The following is a 27,529-nucleotide window of genomic DNA, read 5'->3' on the forward strand; positions in this document are numbered from 1 at the left end:
TTCTAGGAGCTGAACAAAGTACATTTTCATGATGATATATTACTTTTATTCCATTTCTGCATATTTTAAAGAGCTTCACAAATTGAGGGAGGGTCCCATTTCAGGGGAGACAAATGCTGAGCTTGTGTTATGCCATCGAACACATTTCGATCTGAACATAGTGTGACTGTGTTCGTAGAGCGTTTCCCATTAGTTTGCCAGAGCAATGCAGGTTACGTGCTAGATGAATGAACCTTGCATGAATGTCAGCAACTGCTGACTATACAAATACTGAGAATGTGCAGTACATTGCGCAGGTTAGTGACCCTACACATCAGTGCTTTAGTCTGCCTGCCGTACCAGGGTACAGTCTTAACTTTCCTATAACTCCTCCCAGCTCCGTTCTAGTAGTGGTTTAAGAATCAAAAGCACGTTCACTCTCCTAGTTATGAGAGAACAAAGACCGTATTGCATTCTACAATTACAGCCAGTGACGTTTAAATGAGAGTTGTGGGAACTGAGAGACTGAAAATAGCACCAAATTGAGAAAGAAGTCAGCCCTCTGTGCATTTGCTCCAATGTAAATACCCAGTCATTACAGAAATCGATTACATTGGTGTATTACAGAGCTGTAGAAGACTACCAATAGTCTTGGAGCTGTATAATGTAAAGGGAGTTCTTTGGGTCAGCTGTGCAATTTTTCAAAAAGCCTTTTTGTTGGCTGCATACCCTGCTGTTTTCCTTTCATTTGCCAATTTCTTCTTATCCATTAATTTCAGAGAATTGCAACAGAATTTACTTCAATCTTCCTCAGACCTTAACAACTCACTGTGTACAAGAAGAATTCACAACTTGTTTTTGTCTATTGGCTTAAATTTGTATCTTTTGGTTACCAAACCAGAAACAAGTACTCATAATATCATTAATTGAAGCCCCACGTCTTTTATGGAGAAGTCTCAGTGTCCTTTCTCCAAAATCTGGTCATCCATCGTATGTTCATTCCTGAGCTTGGTGGCACTGCAAAATGGACAGCTGCTGAAGAACGGCAAGTGCCAACAACAGGTCAGGCTGCATTTGTGGGAAGCGAATTAGTATCAATAATTCAGTTGGAGACCCTTCATAATGGAAAGGAAGTCAAAAGGATCTTGTTGGGGGAAGGGGCTACGGTAGTGAAGAGGTCAGCATAACGCTTTTACAGAGCCAATGATTGGGGTTTTGGGATTCAATTCCCAGCGTTGTAAGGAGTTTGTACGTTCTCCCCGTGACCATGTGGATCATTTTGTGTTTATTCCTCTAGATTTCCAGCATCTGCAGAATCTCTCGAGCAAACATGTTTGCCCGATGAGTGGGTGCATGAGAGAGAGTACAGAGACAAGAAAAAACGAGAGAAAACAGCTTTGTAATTGTGAAATGCAGAGCAAGAGGACAGGCTGGGCATGTCCTCCTCTCCCTAAGAGAGATGTTTTGGGCCAAGGCCCTTCATCAGGACTCATGAAGGGTTTCAGCCTGGAACATAGACTCTTTATTCCTTTCTATAGATGCAGCCTGACCTGCTGAGTTACTCCAGCATTTTGTGTGCGTAACTTTGAAAATGCCACCTATTTTACCCTCTAACATTTTGTGTTTTCTCTACTCCAGCTACTGAAGACAGATGGGGTATACAGTGTAACCTTGTCCATACTAGATGGGCCTTCAGTGTACCCTGCTGCCTTCTGAAACATACCTTAGGAAATTTGGATCACTTCCCTGGGTTTGTAGGTAGATGTCAACAATGAATCTCGTCATCAAGACACCAGCTAAGCTTTCAGATGACTGAGGAAAATTGCGGTTGAGATCAAAACCTCAAACCAAAAACAAAATTCATGAAGCTCCTGGGCAGTGATGACCTCTGCCCTCTTATATATTTCTCTCACCTGGACTAGCAGACATCTCAAGACCCTGCAAAGATATAGAGACATAGAAAACCTACAGCACAATACAGGCCCTTTGGCCCACAAAACTGTGCCGAACATGTACTTACTTTAGAAATTCCCTAGGATTACCCATACCCCTCTTTTTCTAAGCTCCATGTAAAACTAATGTTGTCTCTACAAATTCATTGAAAGAATAAGGAAACCAAAATTGATGTCCTCTCCCAAACCACTGTCCTGACCACAGACACTCCAGTTACTCTCAGGCGCTTATTTCCCATTACAGCACCGGGCTCCCCAGACATACACTCTTTTCCACACTCTGTCATGCGAAGAGGATACCAAGATTACTGAGAAAAGATTCAAGGGTTTACCAAGAAACTCCATACCCTCCCTGCCTAACACACACACAAACACAGGAGATTCAGCTGATGCTGGAAATTTTGAGTAACACGCACAAAGTGCAGGTCAGGCAGCATCTATGGAAGGGAATAAACAGTCAATGTGTTCAGGCTGTGACCCTTTATCAGGGTTGTCTTATACAGCTCATAGGATCCAGGGAGGTGCTGAAAACCACCTGGCCATGCTACAGGAGCACACTAAAGGACTGTGTAGGTGGCAGGAAGAGTTCATCACCTCCTGAACCTCCCACTTGTTTGCCCCACTAGGTCCCTCCTGCCCCATTTATGGAAGATTAGCTAACTTTGAACCCACAAAACTAGAAATGTAAGCAAGTCACTCTTGATCACATGGGATTCCAGAAGACTGTATTAATCTTTCCCTAAAGGTCCCACCCTGCCTCTTATTACCTGATAACTATTTACATGCCAGTAAAAGACTTCGGGTTTTCCTTTCTGTTAACTTTCTTTCTGAGATGTTGCCTGATTCCTAAGCCTATATGTCTCTCCTTAGCCAGTGAGGTTTGAGGATTGATGGTCCATTAAACCTAGTGAGTAGAGCCGAATTACATATAAGGGGAATTTGAATTCTGAAAGTAAGAAATTATTTTTAAGTACCCATAGTTTAAATTACTTCTATTGTGAGCTTTATATCTTGTCGTGAAAAGAGGCACATGAGAAGATTCAGCTTCTCCACAATGATTCTCTTGAACGTAGAAAGGATCCTGACGTGTTACATCTCCGCCTGGTACTGCAACTGCTTTCCTTTGGGCCGACATAGCCTGCAGAGAGTGATAAACATTACCCAATCCATCTCAAACTCATCACTTCCTTCCGTCTCATCCATCTTTACAATGCATTTCTTCAGGAAGCAAACGGGATCGGCAAGGGTTCCTACCACCCTGGCCATTCCCTTTTCATTCTTCTACCTTCTGGGAGAAGATACAAGAGCTTACATGCCCGGACAACAAGAATCATGAAGTTACTTCCCCACTGATAATCAGACTTCTGAACCAGTCACTTCTCTAACATTTATTTCCCAGTGGTGCTGCCGTGTTCTTAATTCTACCTCTTCCATTATTGTCCCTTCAGCATTTCTTTTTGTATTACTTCAGATTACATGCCTGTTCTTTGCACGATTCTGTTGTTTTGCACTCATTGTTCTGTTTACTGTTTCATTTATTAATTACCGTGTACGCTGTTCACTTCGTGAGCTTCGTGTGAGCAAGCAGTTCCACAGCACCCTGATTTTCTCACCACGGTGCAGTATTTTTTAAAAGTTGAGTAGAACTGGATCCATTCTGCTACACTCAGAGGCATGTGAGGCCCACAAATAGGAGATTCACAGATCTCCGTAGTTTAGTTGCTACAAGTCACTGAGCCCATCATATGTTGTAACAGCAAGCACCTTAAACTCGCTGCTATTTTTTTCCTGAAAATGCTGCACCGATATCTTTCCGTCCACTTGTAAGTATACTTCATGAAAAATCATGGAAATCCCATCAGATGGGATTAATAACTGGCACTTTCCACGCAGAATTGTGACCTTTTGAATAGTGGTGTACGGGACACTCTTTGTCCATTCCCCAGAGATACAATCTGTTATGGTTACAAATATATTTGATGTTTCCTGTGCTAAATCCCAAACATGGAGTGTTTGCAGTCTAACCAAGAGTGGCATAGCTTTGGGCTATCTCTGCCTTCAGTCTGTCCTTGTGATCAATCTAATCAAATCCAGCCCAAACGTGGGTAAAGTGAGCATAATGTTTCACAGTGGAGTGTTTCAGTAGAAACTTGCTCAAAGCTACTTCAGGCTGATGTCACAAAGAAAGGTTTTTATTATCAACTAAACTGCTGCCCCTGAGGTCAGTATACACAGATGCTGTTCCTTAGCATGACCTCCTAATATAGTGAACAGCATCTTTTTTTTTTGGATTAATGGTTAATAAATCCTGACCCATTTCTCTTCGTAGTTAATGTAGTGCAACGCCATTAACATTGTGACCTGTTTCCAAAGAGAAGTCTTCACAAAGGTGAATGTTTGTAATTTATTGACTTTTTTGGGGTGTGTTACCATGTTGAGACCTCTGTTGGTTGGGGCCGACCATGGACGTTGCATCCCAGCTGTCAACGTGATATGCAAGCCAGGGCAGTATGATATGGAGAGCAGGCTGTTTCCCATCAAGCAGGCTCCCCCTCTCCGTGCAGTTGATGAGTCCAAAGGAACGGCAGAGACTGGTACAGTGTGACACCAGCAGTGTCGCAGGTATTGCCAGATTTTTTCTCAGGATTTACTCCTGAAGCCTCCCCCATGAGTGGGTATAGCCTCAAAGCAGAGGAGGCTTGAGATCACAGTTTTCCTTCTCCTAGATGAGCTGCCAACCACGGCTGACAAGCCCCATCTGCCTGAAGTGACTGGTTTTAAGGTGCCAGAAACCAGCCTTTGCCCCTTCTCCTGTCCGTCGAAATGGTTCCGCCAGGCTTAGTAGCTAGGCCACATGTGAAAGCCAGGAGCTGGACTTAGTTGAAGCTATTTGAGACATGTACCATTGAGAGCATTTAATAGGTAGTGGGAGCTTATCCTCACTTTCACCTCTGGCTCTAGCAGCCTTAAAGAACCATATGTCACTAGCATTTATTGATTACTGCAGTCCTTTAGGTGAAGGAGCTCTCACTCTACAATTAGTGATATTTTTCCAAATCTAGATGCGTGTAACCTAGTAGGGCATCTTTAGGTGGTGGTGCTCTCCCCTGCTTGAAGGCCTTCTCCTTCACAGAGTATATAACAGTACAACACAATACAGGCCATTTGGCCCACAATGTTGTGCTGACCTTTTAACCTGCTCCGAGATGAATTTAGCCCTTCCCTCCCAATTAACCCACCGTTTTCCTTTCATCCATGTCCCTATGTAAGTGTCTCTTCAATGTCCTAATGTATCTGCCTCTTCTACCACCTCTAGCAGGGCATTCCACACTCATACCACTCTCTGCGTAAAATACTTGCCTCTAAAATCCCCCCTATACATTCCTGCAATCTCATTAAAACTATGCTCCCTTGTATTGCCTCAGTAGGAGTGAGGTGTTTGCTGTCCACTCTCTCTATGTCATTAATCATGTTAACACCTCTAACAAATCATCCCTCATTCTCCTTCAATCCAAAGGGAAAAGCTCATGTTCTCCTAACATGATCCCTAATCCACTCAACGTTTTGGGTAAATCCCCTGTCCATCCTCTCTAAGCTTCCACAAATCTTCCTGTAATGAGGTGAACAGAGCTGAACTCCAAGTGCGTTCTAATCAGAGTTTTATAGAGCTGTAACATTATCTCAAGGCTCTTGAACTCAATCCCATGACTAATGAAGGGCAGCACACCATACACCTTCTTAACTACCCTAACAAACTGCATGGCAACCTTGAGGGATTGATGGACGTGGACACCAAGATCCCTTTGTATCTCCACACTGCTAAAAACCCAGCCTTGTACAAAGCCCCATGTACTGTGCCTTTAAGTTCTACCTTCCAAAGTGCATCACTTCACACTTCTCCAGATTGAACTCCATCTAATATTTCTCAGCCTAGCTCTCTGTTCTGTCTTGCTAACTGATGACAATCTTCTACACTCTCCACAACCATCATGTCATCTGCAAACTTACTAACCCACCCTTCCTCTTCTTCATCCAAATCACAAAGAGTAGGGGTTCTAGACAGATTCCTGTAGAACACCACTAATCATGGACCACAAGACAGAACACGTCTCATCCACCATCACCCTCTGCCTTCAATTGTCAAGCCAATTCTGAATCCATGCAGCCAGGTTTGCCTGAATCCCATGCTTCCTGAGTTCCTGAATGAGCCTACCATGGGGAGCCTTGTTAAAAGCCTTACTAAGATCCATAAACATAACATCTATCGCTCTGAAGAAGAAAGCCCTTAACTCTGAACGGAGTCATCGGGACGCCGTCATGACAGCGTTTTTTTTAGCGGGCTTTCTTGTTTTTACGAGGCCGTTGCTTGCTCGGCGCTCAACCCAGCACGGATGGAAAGCGTGCAAGGGAGCCGGCTGGATTCAAACTCGGGAGCCTTAGCTCCAAAGTCCAGCGCTAATGCAACACATACAAAATGCTGCAGGAACTCAGCAGGCCTGGCAGCATCTATGGAAAAGGGTATAGTCATATAGGACTGCCAAAGGGTTTCGACCCAAAATGTCGACTGTATTCTTTTCCATTGATGCTGCCTGACCTGCTGAGTTCCTGCAGCATTTTGTGTGTGTTGCTCTCATTTTTCTAATGCAGCCCAGAGAACACTTCCTAGTAAACAAAGAAACAATTACTTCCATTTTTACCCGCTATTTCTAACACAGCAGATAAATTACATGCTGTAAGTTTCAATCAGGTTTCTTTAAGCAGCAGTCACAAAATCCCTAATGAACAATATCTAGACATTGGAACAAAGATTAGTATTGGCATGGCTGATAGGCTGGACCCTTGAATGTTTAGTCACATGATAGGCAAGCAGGTGGTGCCTCATCACATGACATCAGTCACATGACTTCGGCCAGTATTGTTGCCTTTATTGTGTGGTGGTGTAGTGTGTCCTGTTGTATAAAAAGATTTGGGAACCTGTTAGTGAGCAGGTAAAGAGGGAGGTAATGAATGGTAATGCTTTGACTTTGAACTGATTACTAATAGTAATGCTAAGTTTAATGAAATAACCAACAATGATGCAGTAACTCATTCATAAGGTGTAAAGCCCTGATATCTGACCTGTAAGTAGTGGTAAACCCTTTTCCTAATTAATATTTGTCTTGAAATATTCTCTGCGCCCATTGTATTGTGTTATGTTCCCTAATGTGCTCTTTCAATCTCCTGAGCTGTACGGACTGCAGTTTTGTTTGGAAGTTGAGCCTGTCTGACCTTGGACTTTACAAGTCAAAGTTGGATTGTGCAGGCCAGTTTCATTCCCTTATCATTCTTGTTTAGACTGTAACTCAATACTTGGTCTTACAGCATACGGTTCAAGAGTATTCCTCTCCTCTTCCCATGTGTTTTCTTCAGTGAGAATCCTTTGTCTCTGTCTTGTTCTTCATCCACCTGTAATGATGATTTTTCACCATTTATCCAGGTCTCCTGTTCAAAGGCTGCTCTCTCTGCTCTTTGCATCAATCTCCTTGGTGTTGCTCTTTAGCCTTTGCAGGGAATTCTGGTTTCCAGACACATCCCGTGCCTCAATCTCTCTCTATATCCAAGCTTCTTTTACTAGTCTCCCTTCCCCATACTAAGTGTTATTTGACACAAGCTGAGCCTCTATCTTCCCATGATCTCATTCCTGAGCTATTATCCTTCCTTTGAATCAATACTCTCCAGTTTCCATCTCTCTCTCTCTCTCTTTCTCCAGCCACCTATCCCCTGTTTTCCCACATTCCCCATTCAGTCTCCAATCTACATTCCTTTTCCAGATGATCCTCCATTCCTCTGGTCGTCCCTATTCCCTGGCTCTTGAGCCTACCTCTCCTTATTGCCTCTGTTACTCCATGATTTTCCTATTTACCACCCTGTGATTGGAGAGGGAGTGGAGGAGATTAACAAGGATGTTGCCTGGACTGGAAATTGGTAGCAATGAGGAAAGATTGGATAAGTCTCAGATCAGCTGGGACAGAGGTGGCTGTGGGACATTGAGGGGTCTAAAATCATTAGAGGCCTATGGAAGGGGATTAAAGATCAATTTTGTTTGGCAGAGGAGTCAGAACCAGGGGCATAGACTCAAAGTAATTAATACAGGGATTAGATGAAGATGAGGAAAGGTTTAGACAATGGGTTAGAACATGCTGCCTGAAAGGGTAGTGGAAGAGAAGCTATAGGATTGTGACCCGCATGGACATAGACCAGGTACTGGGATGTGGGATACAGTAGGCTGTTCTTTTTCTCTAAAAGGCTCCTAAAGATAAATTTTCTATAATTCATGTTATGATGCCCTCATGTGATCTTGAGTTCCCATGACATTGAGCATCTCCAGATTTTGGAATGTGACCACCCCCCCCTCCCCCAGTGGTTTATCTGCCCCCACCAAGTCACTGCTTGGTGTTGAGTCCAGTAGCCCCCCCCCCCTCAGTGGCATGTGGTGGCAACAGTAAGAAGCTATTTAAGGTGGAGGTCCTTTTAAATGAGTTTTATGGAGATTGCAGTGAAAGGCACTTGGTGGAATCAAGAGACAGCAGATGCTTACATTTGGAAGAACAGTAGATTGAACGATCTTTACTGATGGAAAGGAATTTTTGACATTTTTGATTAAAATCCTGCATCAGGCTCATCAAGCAAAACTGCAAACTATAATGTGGAGAGTCGCCTTTTTGATAGGATATACCCTGCTATTACAGAGAAGCATTCGTCTTGCCAAAAGTCACTTTGCCATGTTATAATTTCCTGTCAGTCAACCTATGCATGGATACTCCTGCACTTAGGTCACTTTTTGGACATGCAATCTATGTATATAAGCTAATCTTGTATATTTACAGCCACGCTCAGTTACATGTGCATTGTTTTTTTAATATTTTTATGGTTATAATTTTTCTATTTAATTATTGTGGGTTTTTTCCCTCCTTTGGATCTGCAGTAACAATCATTTTGTTCTCCTTTACACTTACATACTGAAGAAAGACAATAATCTTGAATTATTTTCCCTCTTGCAGCTAAAATAGATCAATTTTTCCCCCCTAAATTGCGTTTACTTATTGCATTCTTTAAATTTTCCTCAGTGAAACGGCAGGATGGCATCATTGTTCCGAAGTGAGGAGATGTGTCTGACCCAACTATTCCTGCAAGTGGAGGCTGCCTACTGCTGCATTTCTGAGCTGGGAGAGTTGGGCTTCATGCAGTTCCGTGATGTGAGTAGCCATTAACCGCAGGCTCTCATTTTTTCAAGATCTATTGTGGGCAAGGGGCATCGCTGGCAAGCTTGAGTATTTACTGTTCCCACTTCTCCAACAGCCTGACTGCCTGGTATCAGCTCATGCCTCACGTTGTTTAGGAATGGGTGTTTCACTTGCTCAGGAACTGCTCAGCCAAGGCAGTCTCCAAAGCTCGGTACCAGGCCCTGTTCTGCAGTGTTCCAGGGGAAGTGTCAGCACTGCTGAACTAATTCAATGTCCAGTCCTTCTCCATTTTCTATCTGTGAAGCTGCAGCCAGCTGGCATTGTGTTTGCTTCTGTTTGTGGTGGCTTTAAGTTTCACAGCGTAGTGCACTTAATCGACTCGCAAAATAAGCCAACGTGTGTTCAAATGCTACTTGAGGTGCGTGTATGTAGCCTCACAGCAATATGAAAAGATGTGGCCTTTTATATAAAAAAAAATTATTTTGGAGATACAACGCAGTAATAGCGCCTTCTACCCCAATGACCCCATGTCTATTACACCCATATGACCAATTAACCTACTAATCCATGTGTCTTTGGAATGTGGGAGGAAACTGGAATGCCTGGAGGAAACCCACATGGTCATGGGGAGAACGTACAATCTCCTTAATCTACACAAGCAATCTACGCTGTCTTTCCTTGCTTATGGTACAAAGGGAGGTTTTGTTCTTTCTAAGGTTGCATTTGCAATGTTTGACATATGTTTAGTGATGATATCTAGTGAATCTAGGATATAAACCTGTTCCACTCAATTGTCTTTTATTTTCCTGTATTCTTCCACATTACCCCCCCCCCCCCACTGCTTCTTCCTGGAGTAGAATTGGTTTCCCACCAGCACCTCAATCGGGTTAGGCACAAGGATGGAAAATGTATAGGACTTGTTGGATCAGTATGGGTAGGTTACCCTGAAAGGTCTACCAATTGATAGCTTGAAACTAGAATTAAGATTGTTTTCTATGAGGCTGCAAATCACACAACTGGTACTGGTTCTCCAATTCCGAAGTTAAGTGAAGTCTGTATGTGTTCCATCCCATTCATCAGTGGGTCATTGATTAAAACTGGGATCTTCCTGTTGCTGGTGGCCAAGTAAGCTAACGAGATCTTCCCAACTGGTATATGTGGGTGTGAATATGTCATTGTTTGCATGTTTGGTGCCTTTTAAATTTGTGACTTCAGAAAGTTATGGTTAGTAACTGGAATAGTGAAATAAATACACTGTGCAGAGGTGTTGAGGGATTCCTGTCATAATAACATGTACTGGAGGAGAACAAATCTGCAACAAGTGTGTTTGTTTTTCTTCCCACAGCTGAACGCAAGTGTCAATTTGTTCCAGCGGAAGTTTGTAAATGAAGTCAGGCGCTGTGAAGTGATGGAGAGAATTCTTCGTAAGTCTCCAAAATGGTTTTGTGACGAGAATTGTTTCTGCCATGCAGCTAGCATAATCAATAGAAGAGCTCTTTAAATACTTGAATTTCTGCAACAGATGAAAGGCTTCCTCAAAGTAAATTTATTATCCAGGTACATGCATGTCACCATATAGAACCATAAGATTAGTTTTCCAGCAGGCACACTCAGTAAATCTAAGAACTTTTGTAACAGAATCAATGAAAGATTGCACCCAACGGGGTGGTCAAACAGTCAATGTGCAAGAGATGACAAACTGTGCAAAAACAATTAAATAAATATTAAGGACATAAGATGAAGTATCCTTGAAAATGGGTCTGTAGGTTGTGGGACCAGTGATGGGGCGAGTGAAACATAGAAAATAGGTACAGGAGTAGGCCATTCGGCCCTTCGAGCCTGCACCACCATTCAGTATGATCATGGCTGATTATCCAACTCAGAACCCTGTACCTGCCTTCTCTCCATACCCCCTGATCCCTTTAGCCACAAGGACCATATCTAACTCCCTCTTAAATATAGCCAATGAACTGGCCTCAACTGTTTCCTGTGGCAGAGAATTCCACAAATTCACCACTCTCTGTGTGAAGAAGTTTTTCCTCATCTCGGTCCTAAAAGGCTTCCCCTTTATCCTTAAACTGTGACCCCTCATTCTGGACTTCCCCCAACATTGGGAACAATCTTCCTGCATCTAGCCTGTCCAATCCCTTTAGAATTTTATATGTTTCAATAAGATCCCCCCCTCAATCTTCTAAATTCCAGTGAGTATAAGCCTTGTCGATCCAGTCTTTCTTCATATGAAAGTCCTGCCATCCCAGGAATCAATCTGGTGAACCTTCTCTGTACTCCCTCTATGGCAAGAAGGTCTTTCCTCAGATTAGGGGACCAAAACTGCACACAATACTCCAGGTGTGGTCTCACCAAGGCTTTGTACAACTGCAGTAGAACCTCCCTGCTCCTGCTGCTGTACTTGATGTTAACGTACCATTCGCCTTTTTCACCGCCTGCTATTATTAACGATAGAACCCAATTAAAAAAATAACGTGTGCCATTTTGCTTGTTTCTTGTAGTATATTTTTGATCAGTACTTTAATTACCTGTTTGGAATCCCTAGTTTAATATAGCTATTAAACTAATGATTGGACACAAGGGGCATGTGCCTGTGTACAGATACAAAGGCATATCAACAACTTGGTTTAGATGAGGTTACCAACTGCAGCATTTCTGCAGATAACTTGAACTGACAGAGGTATGAAAAGAGAAAGGACAATGTAGGCTTAAAAAAAGTTTTTTTTTTGCTCTGTCAAGCCTTACTTGGCTTAGAGGGAAAAACCCTTTTTTTCATGTAGCATCCTAATAATTCTCTTTTGACAGTATTTCAGTCTAAGGCTCTAGAAAGCAAAACTCTGTACAATTTTAATTAAAGGAAATAATTTAAATTTATGGCAATGTCTCTGCTTTTTCTTTATCCTTTTCCTCTCGAAATAAACCTCCAATTGTTTTTATTTTAGTTTTAAACAAATCATTGCCATTCTGCCCAATTTAGGAATGTGGCCTTCCAAATCCTTTGAAAATTAACTGCCTCTAGCATTGGATTTCATTTGCCATTTATCTTTATATTCTGCAAACTTATTTCTTTTTCTATATTTTTTATCAGTACCTTTAACTCTGCCCTGTTTGGAAGCATCAGTAAATGTCAATGTTATACAACCTGTTTATAAATCTACATTTTATCTATATATATATATATATATATATATACACATACATACATACATACACCAGCTATAGTCCTCCCATGGACTGTTGGCCCTTAACAGTTCCCCTTTCCTTTTAGACTCAGAAACTCCTATAATGCTTTTCAGCAGCTGTCTTTCAATCCATTCTCCAATGTGACACTCAATTCCACAATCATGTCCCTTTTGTAGAATCAAAATTTGTTGCGGACACTTTGTGACTGCAGATTATTTTTTGATCTCTTAAATGGCATGACCTCAGGCTACATTCCTGGGGAGAGGAGCTGTGAGAATTTCCAGCTGATGGTGGTAGAAGGTCATCAGCCTGAAAGCTGAAACCTTCATCTCTCTCTGCAGAGACTGGTTGTACCTCAAGTGTTTTTGGCATTTTCTGATTTTACTTTCAGAGTTTTTGTGATTTTTTTCTTTTTCTTTTTAAGCCTCCCTGATAGTATACTAAGCCTTATACTGTTGGGTTTGCAGGATTTCTGGAGATTGAAATGGAAAGGGATGTGATTGTCGTCCAGGATGATGGAGAGAATCCGCAGGCTCCTCTTCCAAAGGACATGATTGACCTGGAGGTAAGAATGGAGCCCTTGATTCAGAACATTTACACACACTGCATCGAGGGGTGGTCTCTTCTGAATCGAAGTGTTCAATCTTAGATCCTCATCTAATTCCCAGTGTGTTGAGATCACTAGTTAGAGCAGTTACACGTAAGAAGTAACAGTAGTCTCATTCTGAGCAGGGTGCAAGTGGGGACTGTCCCCTTCCCAGGAACTCAAGGAGAACATGTTTTTGTTACTACGTGATCCAAATGCTCCATTAAGCAGCACGGATGCATTTTGACAATGTGCCTGTTTCTATTTTGCCCACCTTAATGATGGAGCAACTGCTGTGATATCAGTTTAAGTCGGCTAAAGGGACTGAGATAGAAACAAAAAGTTTAATATATTTTGGTGTTTGGCAGCTTTGGGCCTTTACTTACTGGAATTTAGAAGAATGTGTGAGAATCTCATTGAAGCCTACCAACTGTTAAAAAGGCTAGATAAGCCTCAAGATTGAGAAATGACCTTTTGGAACAGAAGTAAGGAGGATTTATTTATTTATATATATATATATATATATATATATATATAGTGAAAGAGTGGTGAATTTGTGGAAAGCTCTGCCACAGACTGCAGTGGAGACCAAGTCCATGGGTATATTTAAAGTGGAAGTTGATAGATTCCTGATTGTTCGGGGCATCAAGGGATATGGTGAGAGGCCAGATGTGTGGGGTTGAATAGGATCTGGGATCAGCCATGAAGTGGTGGAGAGGACTAAATGGGCTGAGTGGCCTAATTCTGCTCCTATGCCTTGTGGTCTTGTTGTACTCTCTGCTCAGAATGAGACTACTGATAAAGTGGATGCTTGTGTTTAGACCAACATTGTGTAGGAGAGACTGGATGCACCAGCAGGTTCTCCCATCTGCCATTTACAAGAGAATTAAATGCAATTGGTTGGAGTTGTAGTGATTCAGTTCATTTGGCTCAACTACCATATTAAGGTTATGTTAGGAGCCCTCTGCTATGGATGCATTTTCCACAAAGTCTGTTGTTGTGTACAGCCACAATATCTCTGGAGCCCACAGCGGTGCATTCAGTTTCAGAAAATGCATGCCTTGTGGGAAGACATTCCTGTCAGAATTTGAACTCTTCTTCCAGGACCTTTTAATCCTTGCTCATTATAATGTTCATTCTTTGTTCTATGAAATGTACAATATATCTCTGACTCTCATTGAGGAGATGATCTGTTATGGGTCTGACAACTGGTCTTCCATCATGATGTTCTGGCTCTGAAACTATCTGCTTCCCATCGCATTGACTGACATTAAGTTGCTGCTAATGAGAAACAGAAGACAAACTTAACATGTAAAACTTAAACTGCACCACATTCTTGGAATTTTAGGTGATTGTGGGGGAGGGATAGTCCATCTTCTGACCTTTGGAAGTCAGACTAGCTATTTCACAACCAAAGGCATTTCTAACTAGTGTTTTTCTCTACATTAGGAGGTGGAGTCAAGTAGGTGAGAGGGAGGATGGTAATATTAATGTTAAGCCTTTTCTTGGTCTGAGTAAAGTTGATTCATGCACTAAGAGATATCTCAGTTATCAGTTCCAACTGTTGGAGGATGCAAGGCTTCCTGGCTCCATCATATTGTTCATGGATTTAATCTCAATATTGATCACTCCATATTAGGAATTTTGTGATTCTAATCTAGTTGTGCCTTCTCTCAGTCTGAATTGATACCTCCTTGCACCTAAGTACATATTCTGTAATCCAGGGAATTTTTCTTCCCCCCACCCCCCCCCCCCCCAACCTCCATTCTTAACCACCTTGTATGGTTCTATAAAGTCACTTCACAGATGCCTCTATTTCTCACTGGCCAGTCCTAGCCACTCTGGGCTTGTAATGTGGATTCCTGACACAGGAAATCACTTGTCTATTTTCTGCATGGGTTCTTGAGTGTTGGTTGTTGGTTACCAGAATGGGATGCGATACTTGAGGATTAATCAGTCTGATAGAAGCTCTATAACACAGAAAATGCTGGAGGGACTCAGCAGGTCAGGCTGCACTGATGGAAAAGAATAAAAAAAATCAACTTTTTGGGCCTGATGGAAAAATGACAATTCATCATCCCTTTCCATAGATGATTCATGAACTGTTGAGTTCCTCCAGCATTTCATGTGTTACTCTGGATTTCTAGCATCAGCAGAATCTCTCATTCATGACACAAGCTCTGTGGTGTCTTGTGGCTCCCCTGAATGGATAATTCAACATGTTGATATTCTTTTAATTCCTCCAGACGTAACCATAACCATAGCTACCTAACAGCTACCATTCTGCTTTTTAACTATGCTCCAATATGCTATCATGCCCTCATATCTTCACTTTAATTTCTAATCCTGCCTATTTTCCCTGTTTTCTTGTGTTAGACAAGGCCTGTGTTCCCATTTTGGAATAATTCCCAGTGACCTGTTTTGGTTTTTTCTTGTTTTTTAATCCCTTCCTCCTACACTGGGGAGTGTAAGTGAGAACAAGAAAACCAGTTCAAAGATAGATGTCTATCTGTAATCCTTGAAATTTGAGTCAGTTCTCCAGTAAGTAGCTTTTGGTATCCAGGGTGATATTCATCACATCAGTGACACTTCAGATGCAATGTTAAACACAGGTAAATGTAAAATATTTAAGAGAGTTAATGTTTGGTCCTGAAGTCCTAGCCAAAATCTATCCCTCAACCAGCGCAACAGGAACCAGTCATCTGGTAATTTGCCACGATTGCTACATGATATTCAAAAGAAAAGTGAATTTACTTGACTGTAAAGCACTTGAGGATATCTTGATTATTAAGGGTGTCAAACTTGAGTTTTGTTAATACTGAGTAATAGGTTAAAACTTTTCTACTACGTGGGGGTGGGGTGTCTTTTGCGCCTGTAGATTAATATAGTAAGCTCAGCCACACTAGACCAGATAATTTTGAAAACGCCGGTTTCGCGTAAAAATGATAGGTGTCCAACTAGGCGTTTTTGAAAATATCTCTATCCACACTGTAACGGAGATTTCGGTGAACCTCCTCCTCCTGCGCATGTGCAGGACGCATGTACTGAAAACAAGTGACATGTTTGGTGTCGAATCTCACAGTAAAGGTGCGTGTTTGTGTAGTTACAGACTAGAAAAACTTAAAACAACGGACAGCTGTTGGCTCTCGCGCAGGAGAACTTAAAACTAAAAAAAACCCAAATACTGGAGCGTATGGCGGCAACCGACAGGGAGTTCACGGACAGATTGACCCAGCTGACGACGAACATTGAAAAACTGACTAACTCTGTTGCATTAATAAAGCACCTTGTTAAATGTATAAAACATGTCTGCATCAGTGTTATCTTGTATTTCCATACGATGTTACATTAGGCTGTTACACATCTATTGTCAGAGAAGTACTTACATAAATAGGTAAACCACCTTCATACGAGCAAGGACAGAAAACAGGGCAAAGTGAGTATACTTATTTATTCAGTAAGTTATGGGTCAAAGTATTTGGTGAGTACATTTCTAACTCTTCTGGCTTTAGTCTCGTTGCCGTCTGTTCTGAAATTGTTAAGTTGCGTTAAGAAAACAATGAAATAGCGCGCTGCCGTCTGATAGCATTTACGGAACTCTCCGGTTACCCCATCCACACTGATCTGCCCGAGCAGCATTTTCAAAAATATCCACCTTGGAAAGCGTTTTTGAAAAGCTCCGGTTTCAGGAGACGAAAACGCCGTTTTAGTGTGGACGGAGGGTAAAAACGAAGAGAAAAAGCTTCGGTTACGGATTTATCCGGCGTAGTGTGGATATAGCCTCACTCTCATCAGCGCAAGTGTTTTCATGAATGAACTTTTCTTTGCGAAATCCCTGTTTTTCTTGATTTAAAATTAACATATAATGTTTGTTATGTTACTTCTGTTTAAATATATCGTGGGTTAACAATAAAGAATCATATTCTTGAAGAATCAAAGAATTTTTACTTACAGAAATAAGCAAACACATCTTAACCCCGCCACATGCTGAAACATTCTGGCAAGCCCAAAGCATGCTCAGTGCTCTCCAATCAGGAACTGGCACATCATTGCACGTGATGTCACCACAATGTGGGGATACTAAGCTGTATAAAATGCCAAGAGGCATAGGCAGTGGACAGCCAGCACATTTTCCCAAAATGATAATGGCTAGTATGAGTGGGTATAACTTTAAGAAGAGTGGAGGTAAGTACAGGGAGGATGTCTGTGGTAGTTTTTTTTTGTACAGTTGTAAGCGCATGGAATGTCCTGCCAGTGGCGGTGGAGGCTGATATAAGGACATTTACGAGACTTGGATAGGCACATGGGTGAAAGAAAAATGGAGGTCAATGTGGGAGGGAAGGTTTGGAATGATATTGGCATTGGTTAAAAAGTCAGCATAACATTGTGGGCCAAAAGGCCTGTACTGTACTGTTTTAACTTTTCTTGAGATATCTAGCTCTCCATTTCCCAAAGCAAAGAATCATCTATGATTATGAAACACCATGAGCTGTGTCTTTGCCAAGACTACATGACTTGCTCTTCAATCTTTACCAGGCTGTGCCTGGTACATGTTCACTTTAGAAAGACTTGGGCTTCTTGCTTATTGTGAGTACTTTTAAGCAAGAATTTTCAATCTCTTGGCTTCATTCTACAAAGGATTCTTTGACCTGACAACATGAGTTGATTTTTATTATTTTCCCAGTCTCCAATGTTGGTGGATCCCTCCTGAGGAATGATATTAATGTTCTCCTTTGCATCTGGGTAAATCCTTATTTTCATGCATTTGCAAGGTACATTACATATTGGATGGCTTGGGCATTGACTGATCCTTTGCCGGATCGTTATTGACCCAGGGTTAGACAGTGGCTTGCTGAAGAAAGGTATCAGAGCTACTTTGAATTTGGATGAGTTTATTCACTCAGGAAAGTACTTTATCTCAAAATCATTAAAATGTTCAAGTAATATGCCTTTAACCACATTTTAAGATATTTTTATCTTAAATATTTAATTGAGCAACTTTCAACTGAGCATATGCACAGTGTTTCAAAAGCCTTTGACAGTGGGGTTCTGAGCCTTGGGATGTGGCATTTCATGATATAATGCTGAAAAACTTGTTGCTCCATCTCTCCCCTTGGCTTTAGAAGATCTGAAGGTATTGGACCAGGTCTAATACAATGGGCAGATTAGCTTCAGTAAAGCTTGAGGACTAATGCAGCAGAATACTTCCCTGCACTGAAACATCTGATGTTTTGATTTGTTGGAGTGAAAGGTCGTCTTTGGATGCTTGAATGTCTGAGTGACAACTAAGTGTGCAAGATTTTGCTCTATTTTTCAACAGGTTGTCCTCGAAAAGCTGGAGCATGATTTGAGGGAGGTCAACCAGAACCAGCAGACTCTCAAACAAAACTTTCTTGAGCTCACTGAGCTCAAACACCTGTTAAAGAAAACACAGGACTTCTTTGAGGTAACCTTGAGCACAGACACACCCGATGAAAGAATTGAAATGCTGCATTATCTTTCTACACTGTTTCACTCTATTTAGGAAGCCTTCATGTCTGGATGATTACAAAATAGAAAGAATAAAATATTGTGTTTTTTTTTAAAATTCTTGAAGCATCTGACCCCAGCAATAGAAATTAGTGGTCTGCAAGATATAATGCCACAATTCACCAAGGCAATTGCGACAGTTACTCCCAAATTGGTAATCTCTGGCACCAGAAAGCAGAGTCCAGGGAGCACACCCAGTTCCACAGCATGCCGACAGCCCCTCCATCATTATTGAGTCAGTTTGTAAACTCCCTGCTGTGGGAGTATCTTTGCCACAAAGGCAGCAGTATATCGAGAAGGTAGCTCACCGTCATTTTCTCAGGCATTTGGGGGTGGCCAATAGTTGTATCTTCAGAATAGGCAGGAGCATTGGGAAAGTTATGTCCCACCTTTCTCTTTTGCACTGAAATTCACTTTTAAAAAATCCTGTAAATTTGCTTTATTAACCAAACTTTTAATTATCCATTGTAATATCTTCCACATTGACTTGTTATCATGATTTGTAACACACTCCTGTGAAGTGTCTTATATTTAAGGTGCTGTTGAATGCAAAATATTTTTGTCTCTAAACCAAATATTGCAAGAAAATCTTTGTTAGCAGTGTATGAAACACCATCTCTTGGAAAAGTGTGCTATTTTTCATTCTTTGTTCAACTCTCAAGGGAAAAAAAATGGGTAACGGATCATTTGGGGAAGAGTGCCGATTCTTGTTAAACTCTTGACAGGTGCAGTGGAGTAAAAAGTTTGAGGTAATACTCTAGGTACAATAAGCAGGAGATTAATGATTCTTTATGTTGTAGGACACTATCCATATTCCAGGTACATTGTTAGAGGAACTTGATATAGCAGAAGCATAGATCAATAAATCAGTAATCTCAGGGGAACAGCTGTTCATAAATCTCAACCATCCAGGCTTAAAACTGAATGTCTTAATGTTAAATATCCCCCAAAGGGAGATGCAAAATTCCTTTGCTTCCAGTTACCTGATTCTAGTGGATCAACAGGCCTCTTTCTCCATCCCAGTGACTGTTTTGAGTTGTAGTGTGCTGTTCTGCAGAATATGTTAATAGAGATTTATTTCTTGCAGACTGAAGCAAATTTAACTGAAGATTTCTTTAGTGAAGACACCATGCATCTGTTGGAATTGCAGACTGCAACTGCAGTGATTGCACCTGGCAGACTGGGGTAAGTCATATGCAGCGATGATGTGGCAGGTCACTGCTGTAGGTCTGGTTGTTCTGAAATTAATGTCAGTCTTTGTGCTCAGGTTATGAAATGTACTTTTGATTTACTGCATTCGAAGTATGTACCTGTTATTGTCGTATGAAATCCAGAACTGGGATTTCTCATTAGTTTCCAATGGGGAATTTCCACTTGCTTTTTATGAAGTCTAAGACCCCTCTCCATTAGGGATGCTGCTCCTTCTTGCTGAAGTGTGTGTAAAATAACTGGCAAAGCTCAAACCTTTGGACCCAAAAACTTTTATCCATCAGGAATTTAGAGTTCATGCCTGGTTAACTTTGGTTGAACGATGGTATGACCTCTGGACTTTCCTCTTTACCCATTACATTTGTGATTCTAGAAATGAGCATGATACATGTGGCATGGATAGGGCAAGTACCTTTATTCAACAATGTAATATACAAAACGACAACATTCCTTTCCAAGTTAACCCTGTTTAAGTGTAATATTGGTCATCGCTTCCTTTTCCAATTTATGAGACTGTCTGGGTTGGAAGAGAAATAAGGAATACCAGATGATCTACAAGTACACTGTGCCCGTGTGGATGAGCTTCATAAAAAAAAAAGACTTCAGTATCTTCTGTTGATCCAAATTTCAGATTGGATAATAAATCCATTCCTGAACAGCCTTGCTACAAAATAACTGGAGCTAAGGTTCAAAAAAATCCTATCAAGAATTATGGCTGCAGAAAGAACTCTCTGAACACAATTCTGCACTGTGGTGGGGGGGGGGGGGGGGGGGGAAGGTCAAGACGTTCAGTGCAGTTGTCCAATTTCTATCAAAGCAAGAAACAGACTGCAAATTACTGAACGTGAGGATCTGAGGCTCCTGAGTGACATTCAGCCTGATGTTGAGAAGCTGATGTCACTGCACCAAGCCATCCATCTCACTGAAAGGTGAAAAAGCAATGAAATAATGAATGGCTGGACAATTCATGTTTGCTCTAAAATTGTTGATGAAAATTTTTTTATTTAATAAAGAAATTTTATTTGCAGCTTTAAATAGATTTTAATGAATTTTGCAATTATTTGCCACTGCTTGAATTTACAGTTCCTATTTTCTTTCACTGTGCATTGTAAATCAAGATTATTTATAGTTTTTATGTAATGGGCAGAAAGGGAGAGGGGGTGCTGGGCATGTGGTCTGGGAGCCAAGGAGGTGGTAACCCTAAAAAGTTTGGGAACCACTGGCATAAGCTAACGCTGGTCCCGGGGCTCTGTGACATTCACTGCTTGCAAATCAGTCATTTCCTTTGTTGGTTCTTATTTGGATCCTGCATACAATGTCCGTGAATGGTTCAACTTAATCAGACCTGGAGTTAATTCTCACAGTAAAGGCAGGAAGAATCTGTACACTGCTACGTACCCCGTAACTGGGTGTCTAACCAGCAGAGAAAGAAGAATTCGTTGGAGGTCTGGTGGTACCAAACTAAAGGTGTTTATTAATAAAAATAAGCAAAAACCATATCAATAATGCAAATATACATATAAAACAAGTTAGCAGTAATAAACCTAAAAGTGTAGGAATAATAATAATCAATAATAAACAAGCTCTATCGATGTCTAGGGGTAAATAAATTGTCATAGAAAAGTATAAAGTTCAGTTCAGTTCATGAGTGCTGATGTAGTTATGGTTGTTGTATTGTAATCGTTGGAGAGAGAGAGAGAGCGAGAGAGAGAGAGAGAGAGCGAGCGAGTGAGATGTAACAGCTACAGTCAGGCAAACCTTCCTTTGCTTTCTTAATCCGTCGTATCGGTGTGGTCATTCAGTTATGACCTCTCCGTCCTTCTGCTAGACCGTTCTTCTGTGGTGGACTCGTCACTCTGGCATGAGTGGACACACACTCAAGTCCCCACCGGCCCTGCTTTAACACTGTGAGCTTTACTGACTGATCTCCTGGTTCAGTCTCCTAAGGCCCCACCTTTCTTGTGGGTTCCAACACTCAATCAGTGTCCACTGGCGTGTCTGGAGGGTGTCTCTCCAGACCTGTCTTTTATCCCTTCTCACGGGGACTCAGCTCTCCATCACTCCTGAATGACTGTGTCCATCAAATAAGGCCACTCCTTCAGTCCACTGAGGAATGTTTATGAGCAAACTATTGTCCTTGCAGTGAAACAGTAAATAATTCAAAAAAGGAGTCACAATACAGTTAATTAGCAATTTCCCCCTCTCTCTTATCTGTCGCAGATGTTCTTGCTGGTTTTTCGTCTCTCTCTCATGGTCAACATAACAACAGTAATAGTTTATGTTTCTCAGGGGAGGGATGGTTAACTCTTCACCCCATTGTCCATCAGGTCTGTTCATCACCCATAACAACACGAATGATCTAACACGTGTTGCCTCATTTAGCAGGTCTGACCATTATCTTAACACTAGATGCTCTTGTCAGGTGTCCCTGTCCTTGATACACTTCCATCTCATCAACAGATAGTTGCCCTTTAACAGGTCGGGCAGCATCTGTGGAAATGAGCAGTCAACGTTTTGGGCCAAGACCCTTCGTCAGGACTGATGAAGGGTCTTGGCCCGAAATGTTGACTGCTCGTTTCCACGGATGCATCCCGACTAGCTGAGTTCCTCCAGCTTGTTGTACGTGTTGCTTTGACCCCAGCATCTGCAGTGTACTTTGTGTTTACGATAGTTGTCCATTGATGTGTTGTGACATCATCATGTCATAGAGAAATATCGTGTGGAAACAGACCCTTTGGCCCAACTTGTCCATGCTGACCAAGATGGCCATATCCTTCTAAACTTCTATCAATGTACCTGTACAATTGTCTTTTAAATGTTGTTATACCTGACTCAACCACTAGCTGTGGCAGCTCATTCTATACACCACCACCCTCTGTGTGACATGTTGCCCCTCAGATCCCTTTTCAAGTGTTTTCCCTCTTTCCTTAAATCTATTCATTAGTCTTTGACTCTCTTCCTCTGAGGATAAAAGACAGTGCCCACTATCTTAGGGGCAGTATGATAGTGTAGTGGTTAGTATAATGCTTTACAGTACCAGTGAGCCAGGTGCAATTCCTGCCACTGTAAGGAATTCATACCATTCTCCCCGTGACCACGTACGTTTCCAAGATATACTGGTTTCCTCCTACACCCCAGAGACGTGTAGGTTAATTGGTCACATGGCTGTAATTGGGCTGCACAGGCTCATTGGGCCAGATACTGTGCTGTATCTCTTAAAATAAAAAAATAAAAGCCTCTCATGATTTTATAAGCCTCTGATTTTCAGTCCTGCTGGGATTAATTCGTTAGTGGTTGTCTCAAACTGCAGTACCCCATGCCTGCAGTACCACAATATATCCCGACTTCTTGGAGCCAAAGGGAAATTGAATTTTTATACCAGGTTTGGATAATTCTTGACTCAGAAAACCTCCTCCTTACCACTGCATTCCCCCCCCCCCCCACCCTCCTGCCTGCAATGTTTAGTAGATAACAGAGATAAACATTTGCAGAAAGTGATCTTTTTCACATTTCAATGACCATGCTTTTACTCTCCTATAATTTAGAACAGCAGGTGAAATATGTAAAGTTTTTACTAGGCGTGACAGGGTCGATGCAGAGTTGCAGTTTGCTCTGCTGAGGTGTTCTCAACTAGGGGTTATAGTCTCAACGTAAGTGGTTAAACATTTATCAGAAACTTCTTCAGCTGGAATGCAGAATGTTTGTAATTCTGCACCCATGTGAGCTGTTGCAGGCTCAGTCATGGATGGAGAGCAACCAATTTTTTCAATACGAGGGGAATCAAGGATTGTTAGTGGGGATGAAGTAAGAGATACGTTGTGATCTTGTTAAATAGCAGGAGAGGCAACGAATAACCAGTTTCTACTGTTAGTTCTTGTGTCCTATGGTTTCTCAGCTGGGTTCTCCAGCGCTGTGGACAGAATAACTCATTAACTTGCAGGAATTTCAGGACAATTCCAGAGAATTGCTGTCAGTCTTTCTGCAATGTACATGTTTTTCAAAGCAGATCTAGGGCACCAGGACCTGAACCCAACAAACCCAGGGTATGGCTGCAGATCTGTGTGGATGAAGAAACTGGCTTACTTAACCCTGAAACCCAAAGCGTTAGCTCGATCTGGACAGGCAGCAGTGTGTTCGTGTGGGCAGGCTGCTTGATTTGTAACCTATATCTTGCATCAACTTTGATGCAGACTGACGCAACATAGCTGCGTACTTCATTCAGCAGTATTCAATCCAGTATCTTTCAGGGTTCCCTGCCCTTGCTGTGAAGGACACCAAGTTTCAAAGGGTCCCCTGCCCATTGAAATCCCAGTCGGGAGAGATCACTGCCTGGATTTTAATTCAAAGCTGAGGTCTGGTTCTGTGTTGAATGGAACCACCGGCTGAGACTGAGGTGTTTCTTGGCACATAGGATCTCCAGTTTGGAAGACTTTGCTTGGTATTTGCTCTGCCTTCTGTCCCATACACCAACCCAAACTGCTGCCAGTGTCAATTATATCATAATCTCCAACTGAGAGGAGCAAATTTAATGCATATTTTTGGATGCCAAAGTATTTCAAAGCTACCAATGGCCATATGTGCAAGTATTTGTAAGCACAGGTGTAATGAATAAGCAATATTTGCAGGAAAAGCATGAATTAAAAATGAATCACACAAAATTATCCAAGAAAGCACCCAAATAGAACAAAAAATAGTCTAGTGTAGCACCTAGTGATTGAAGTGGTCATAGTGTTGCTATACTAAGGTAGTGATTAGGGTTGTGCTGGCTGGTTTAAGAGCTGAATGATCAAAGGGAATTTGCTGTTCTTGAGCCTGGTTCAGGTATGTAGAGCAAAGGACATAAAGCTGACTGCACATCACAACACTTCAATGGTTCACTTTAATGTATACAACCTGTAATCCTTAGTCTTCACAGACATCCACGAAACAGGACAAATAACACAAAACAGCAGAACCCCAAAGCCCTTCGCCCCTCCCCCAGACAGCAGCAAAAGCATCAACCCTCCCCCTCCCCTACTTGCTCCAGCAAAAGCATCAACTCCACCCCCCCCGCCACCATGCAAGTGATAGCAAAGCCCCCATGAGCGAGAGCCATTAAAAACTACTGTCCGTCCCAGCACTTCAACATCTCAAACAGGCTCTCTCTAGAGTAGGAGAGAGAGAGTTATCTCTCCTGCAACAAACAAGAAGGGTGACCAACAGCTCGCTGTTTCGATGTTGCAATCTGCTGTGTCACTTATTCAAGTTCCTCCAACTCGAGGACTAACAGACTCTCACCATCGAGAGAGAGAGAGGTCATTCGAATGCAGGGCCTTCTTTCAATAACAGCATATACTGAAGTCTCAGTGTTTGAATCTCCCACGACACTTCAGTCAGCAACATCGGCGAAGGAGCATGTCTTCCTGAAAATATTGAACTGCCAAGCTGCTCGGCAAGTTCAGAGAGCAAAAGCCCACTGCCCAGGAAGAACAATAGTTTGAGTGCAGTGTAGATCACAGACTCTGATGGGACCCCCAGCCACCTTGAAAAGGTGAGAAGAGTAGAAATTAAATTGTTCCATGGAAGATCTGGAAGAAGTTGTACCACAAAGACCTCTGGTGCCATATTTGGCTTCTCCTATTTGGTATTCACCTTTGCTATTAGTTGAAAATTTAAACCCAGAAATAATCTGGTGTCTATTCATGTGGATGGAAATTGAATCACCCACAAAAACGCTGACCAAAGGAGATTCTACAAATGCTGGGAGTTAGGAGTAATCACACAAAATGGTAGAGGAGGTGGTGGTGAATAAAGAGTTGACATTTTGTGCCAAGACTATTACTCACCAACACACTTGGGTCAATTACAGGAACCAAATCCTGATGAAGGGTCTCAGTCTGAAATGCTGACTGTTTATTCCTCTCCATGGATGCTGCCTGGCCTTCCAAGTTCCTTCAGCATTTTGTGTCTCTTCCCCAATCTGATATTCTATGGTTTCCCTGTAGGAGAGAGCCTACCTACCCTGCAACCTTTCCACATAAGCAATTCCTGGTAAATTTTTTTCACTTTCCACCTACTGTATTACCGTGTGCCCTGAGGTAGCGTACTCTCAAAGAGGTGAGTGACCCTCCCTTTAGCTGAGTTCGCTTGAATAAACAACAGCACCATCTTGTGTTCTGTATCAACATACACACTGCAAAATGGCCCCAGTGGGCTTTGCAGAGGTGTTGTCAAACAAGTGCTGATTGAGTGCTTCAAAGCAGCTTGTTCCTTGCAAAGCTCTGAGGAGCATCTATTAATTCTCCTTTATCTACTCCAGCCTTTCTCTACTGGACCTGATTAGTCTTTAGCTCCCCAAGTTTTAGTGTTACCTCACTCCTGAGCCCAGATGGTGAGTGCCCCCAGATAATTCTGGCACAATGCTGTTTCTGTCCAATGGCTCCACTGTACAGATGCAACAGAAATTGCTCGATTTCTAGTGCCTGTGGTGCCATTGCAAGTATGTTTATCATTTCACTTTTGTGCATATGACAATAAACGTTGCAAATTTGTTTGTCCTTCTTGCCTCTAAATTTTACTACTCCGGTTGGAATCTGGTGAAAGCACAAATCCTTCAAGTGGTCGCCTTCCTCGGCTGCCACGAAAAGACATAAGACGTGGGTTAGGATTCACAGCTTGTTAGAAAAATTGATGTTCATGCCAGCTGGTATCCTCCAAACTGCTGGCATGAATGTTGATATTTCTGGCTTCTGGTAATGTCTTCCCCCTCCATTCCTATTCTGGTTCTCTCTTACTCTTTCACTTCTCCTCACCTGCCCATCACCTCCTGGTGCCCCTCCTCTCCTTTTTCACATTGTCCACCCTCCTTTCCTATCAGATTCCAGTTCTTTCCTGGCTCTCGCACAGCCTGAGACCTCTTTAACAGATGTGCTGCAAGATCCCACTGGGAATAGGGGCCATCATTGGGCTGCTTGTTGATTGCATGAGGTACTAGCTGAATGTACATATGGTGGTGAGGAAAGAGGGTATTTGGAAGGTTGACTTGCACCTTCATCGAGTCACCCATCTTCTAGTCAACAGTAAGGAAATTCCAGGAGTTACTCCGTTGCTGTAGGAGTTCTGAGAAACGGTTTGTGACCTGGTACATTTCCTCAGTTTCTCTTCCTACGGATGCCTGACCGGCAGAGCAATTCCAGTGTTTTCTGTTCTTGCTTCTGAAATCTGCAGTCTCCATTTTCAGGAGCAATGTTGAAATATTGTATGTACATTATAGTCCTGATGCTGTTGTGCAAAGGTACGCCAAGGTGTTCATGGGCACTCTCTGTGCACTGGATATTTCAGGTTTATAGCTGGTGTGATTCGTAGGGAGAGGATGGCTGCCTTTGAACGCCTGCTGTGGAGAGCTTGTAGAGGAAACGTCTACATGAAGCAGTCAGAGATGGAAGTCCCACTGGAAGATCCAAGCACAGTAAGGAACTCTTATGTATTGTAACACCCACAAACCTTTAATATTAAATTCTTTTTTTGTGGTCAGTGGAATGGTTAAAAACCTGGAATGAGTGCAAACATGGGAAAAATGGCTGAATATAGGCCATAAAATCTTCATTTAAAAATTGTCATTACGTCAATCTGTTATCTTATTCCATTGCCAGCAGCCTTCCCTCAGGATCTTGATCTGCGTGAAAACAGAAACGAGTGTATGTACTTTCATAATGAATTTACTTTGACTTGGGAATTGTCTGTAAATTTACTTTACAGTGCTTGGAGCTATAGACCTGATTCTGTCATACTAGCCTGCTCCATTCATCTCCAGATGCCACCGTTTTGCTGGACAGGTTGGGTGCAGGCTGCGTGGCATTGGAGCCAGATTCATGTACAAT

General features: G+C 42.0%; 1 protein-coding gene across 4 annotated transcripts in view; it reads left to right on the forward strand.

Annotated features, from left to right (window-relative positions):
* Positions 1–27,529, forward strand: part of LOC140734682 (V-type proton ATPase 116 kDa subunit a 4-like) — a 78,604-nt gene that overhangs the window by 5,876 nt on the left and 45,199 nt on the right. For all 4 annotated transcript variants that reach the window (XM_073058974.1, XM_073058972.1, XM_073058971.1 and 1 more), the window contains exons 3-8: positions 9,038–9,166; positions 10,500–10,578; positions 12,814–12,911; positions 18,253–18,378; positions 19,549–19,646; positions 26,991–27,117. In XM_073058974.1, coding sequence (XP_072915075.1) covers positions 9,050–9,166; positions 10,500–10,578; positions 12,814–12,911; positions 18,253–18,378; positions 19,549–19,646; positions 26,991–27,117 — 645 coding nt within the window. In that variant the 5' untranslated portion in view covers positions 9,038–9,049. The remainder of the gene's footprint in view (positions 1–9,037; positions 9,167–10,499; positions 10,579–12,813; positions 12,912–18,252; positions 18,379–19,548; positions 19,647–26,990; positions 27,118–27,529) is intronic.

This window comes from Hemitrygon akajei, chromosome 10 (assembly GCF_048418815.1).
Source record: "Hemitrygon akajei chromosome 10, sHemAka1.3, whole genome shotgun sequence".
NCBI lineage: Eukaryota > Metazoa > Chordata > Chondrichthyes > Myliobatiformes > Dasyatidae > Hemitrygon > Hemitrygon akajei.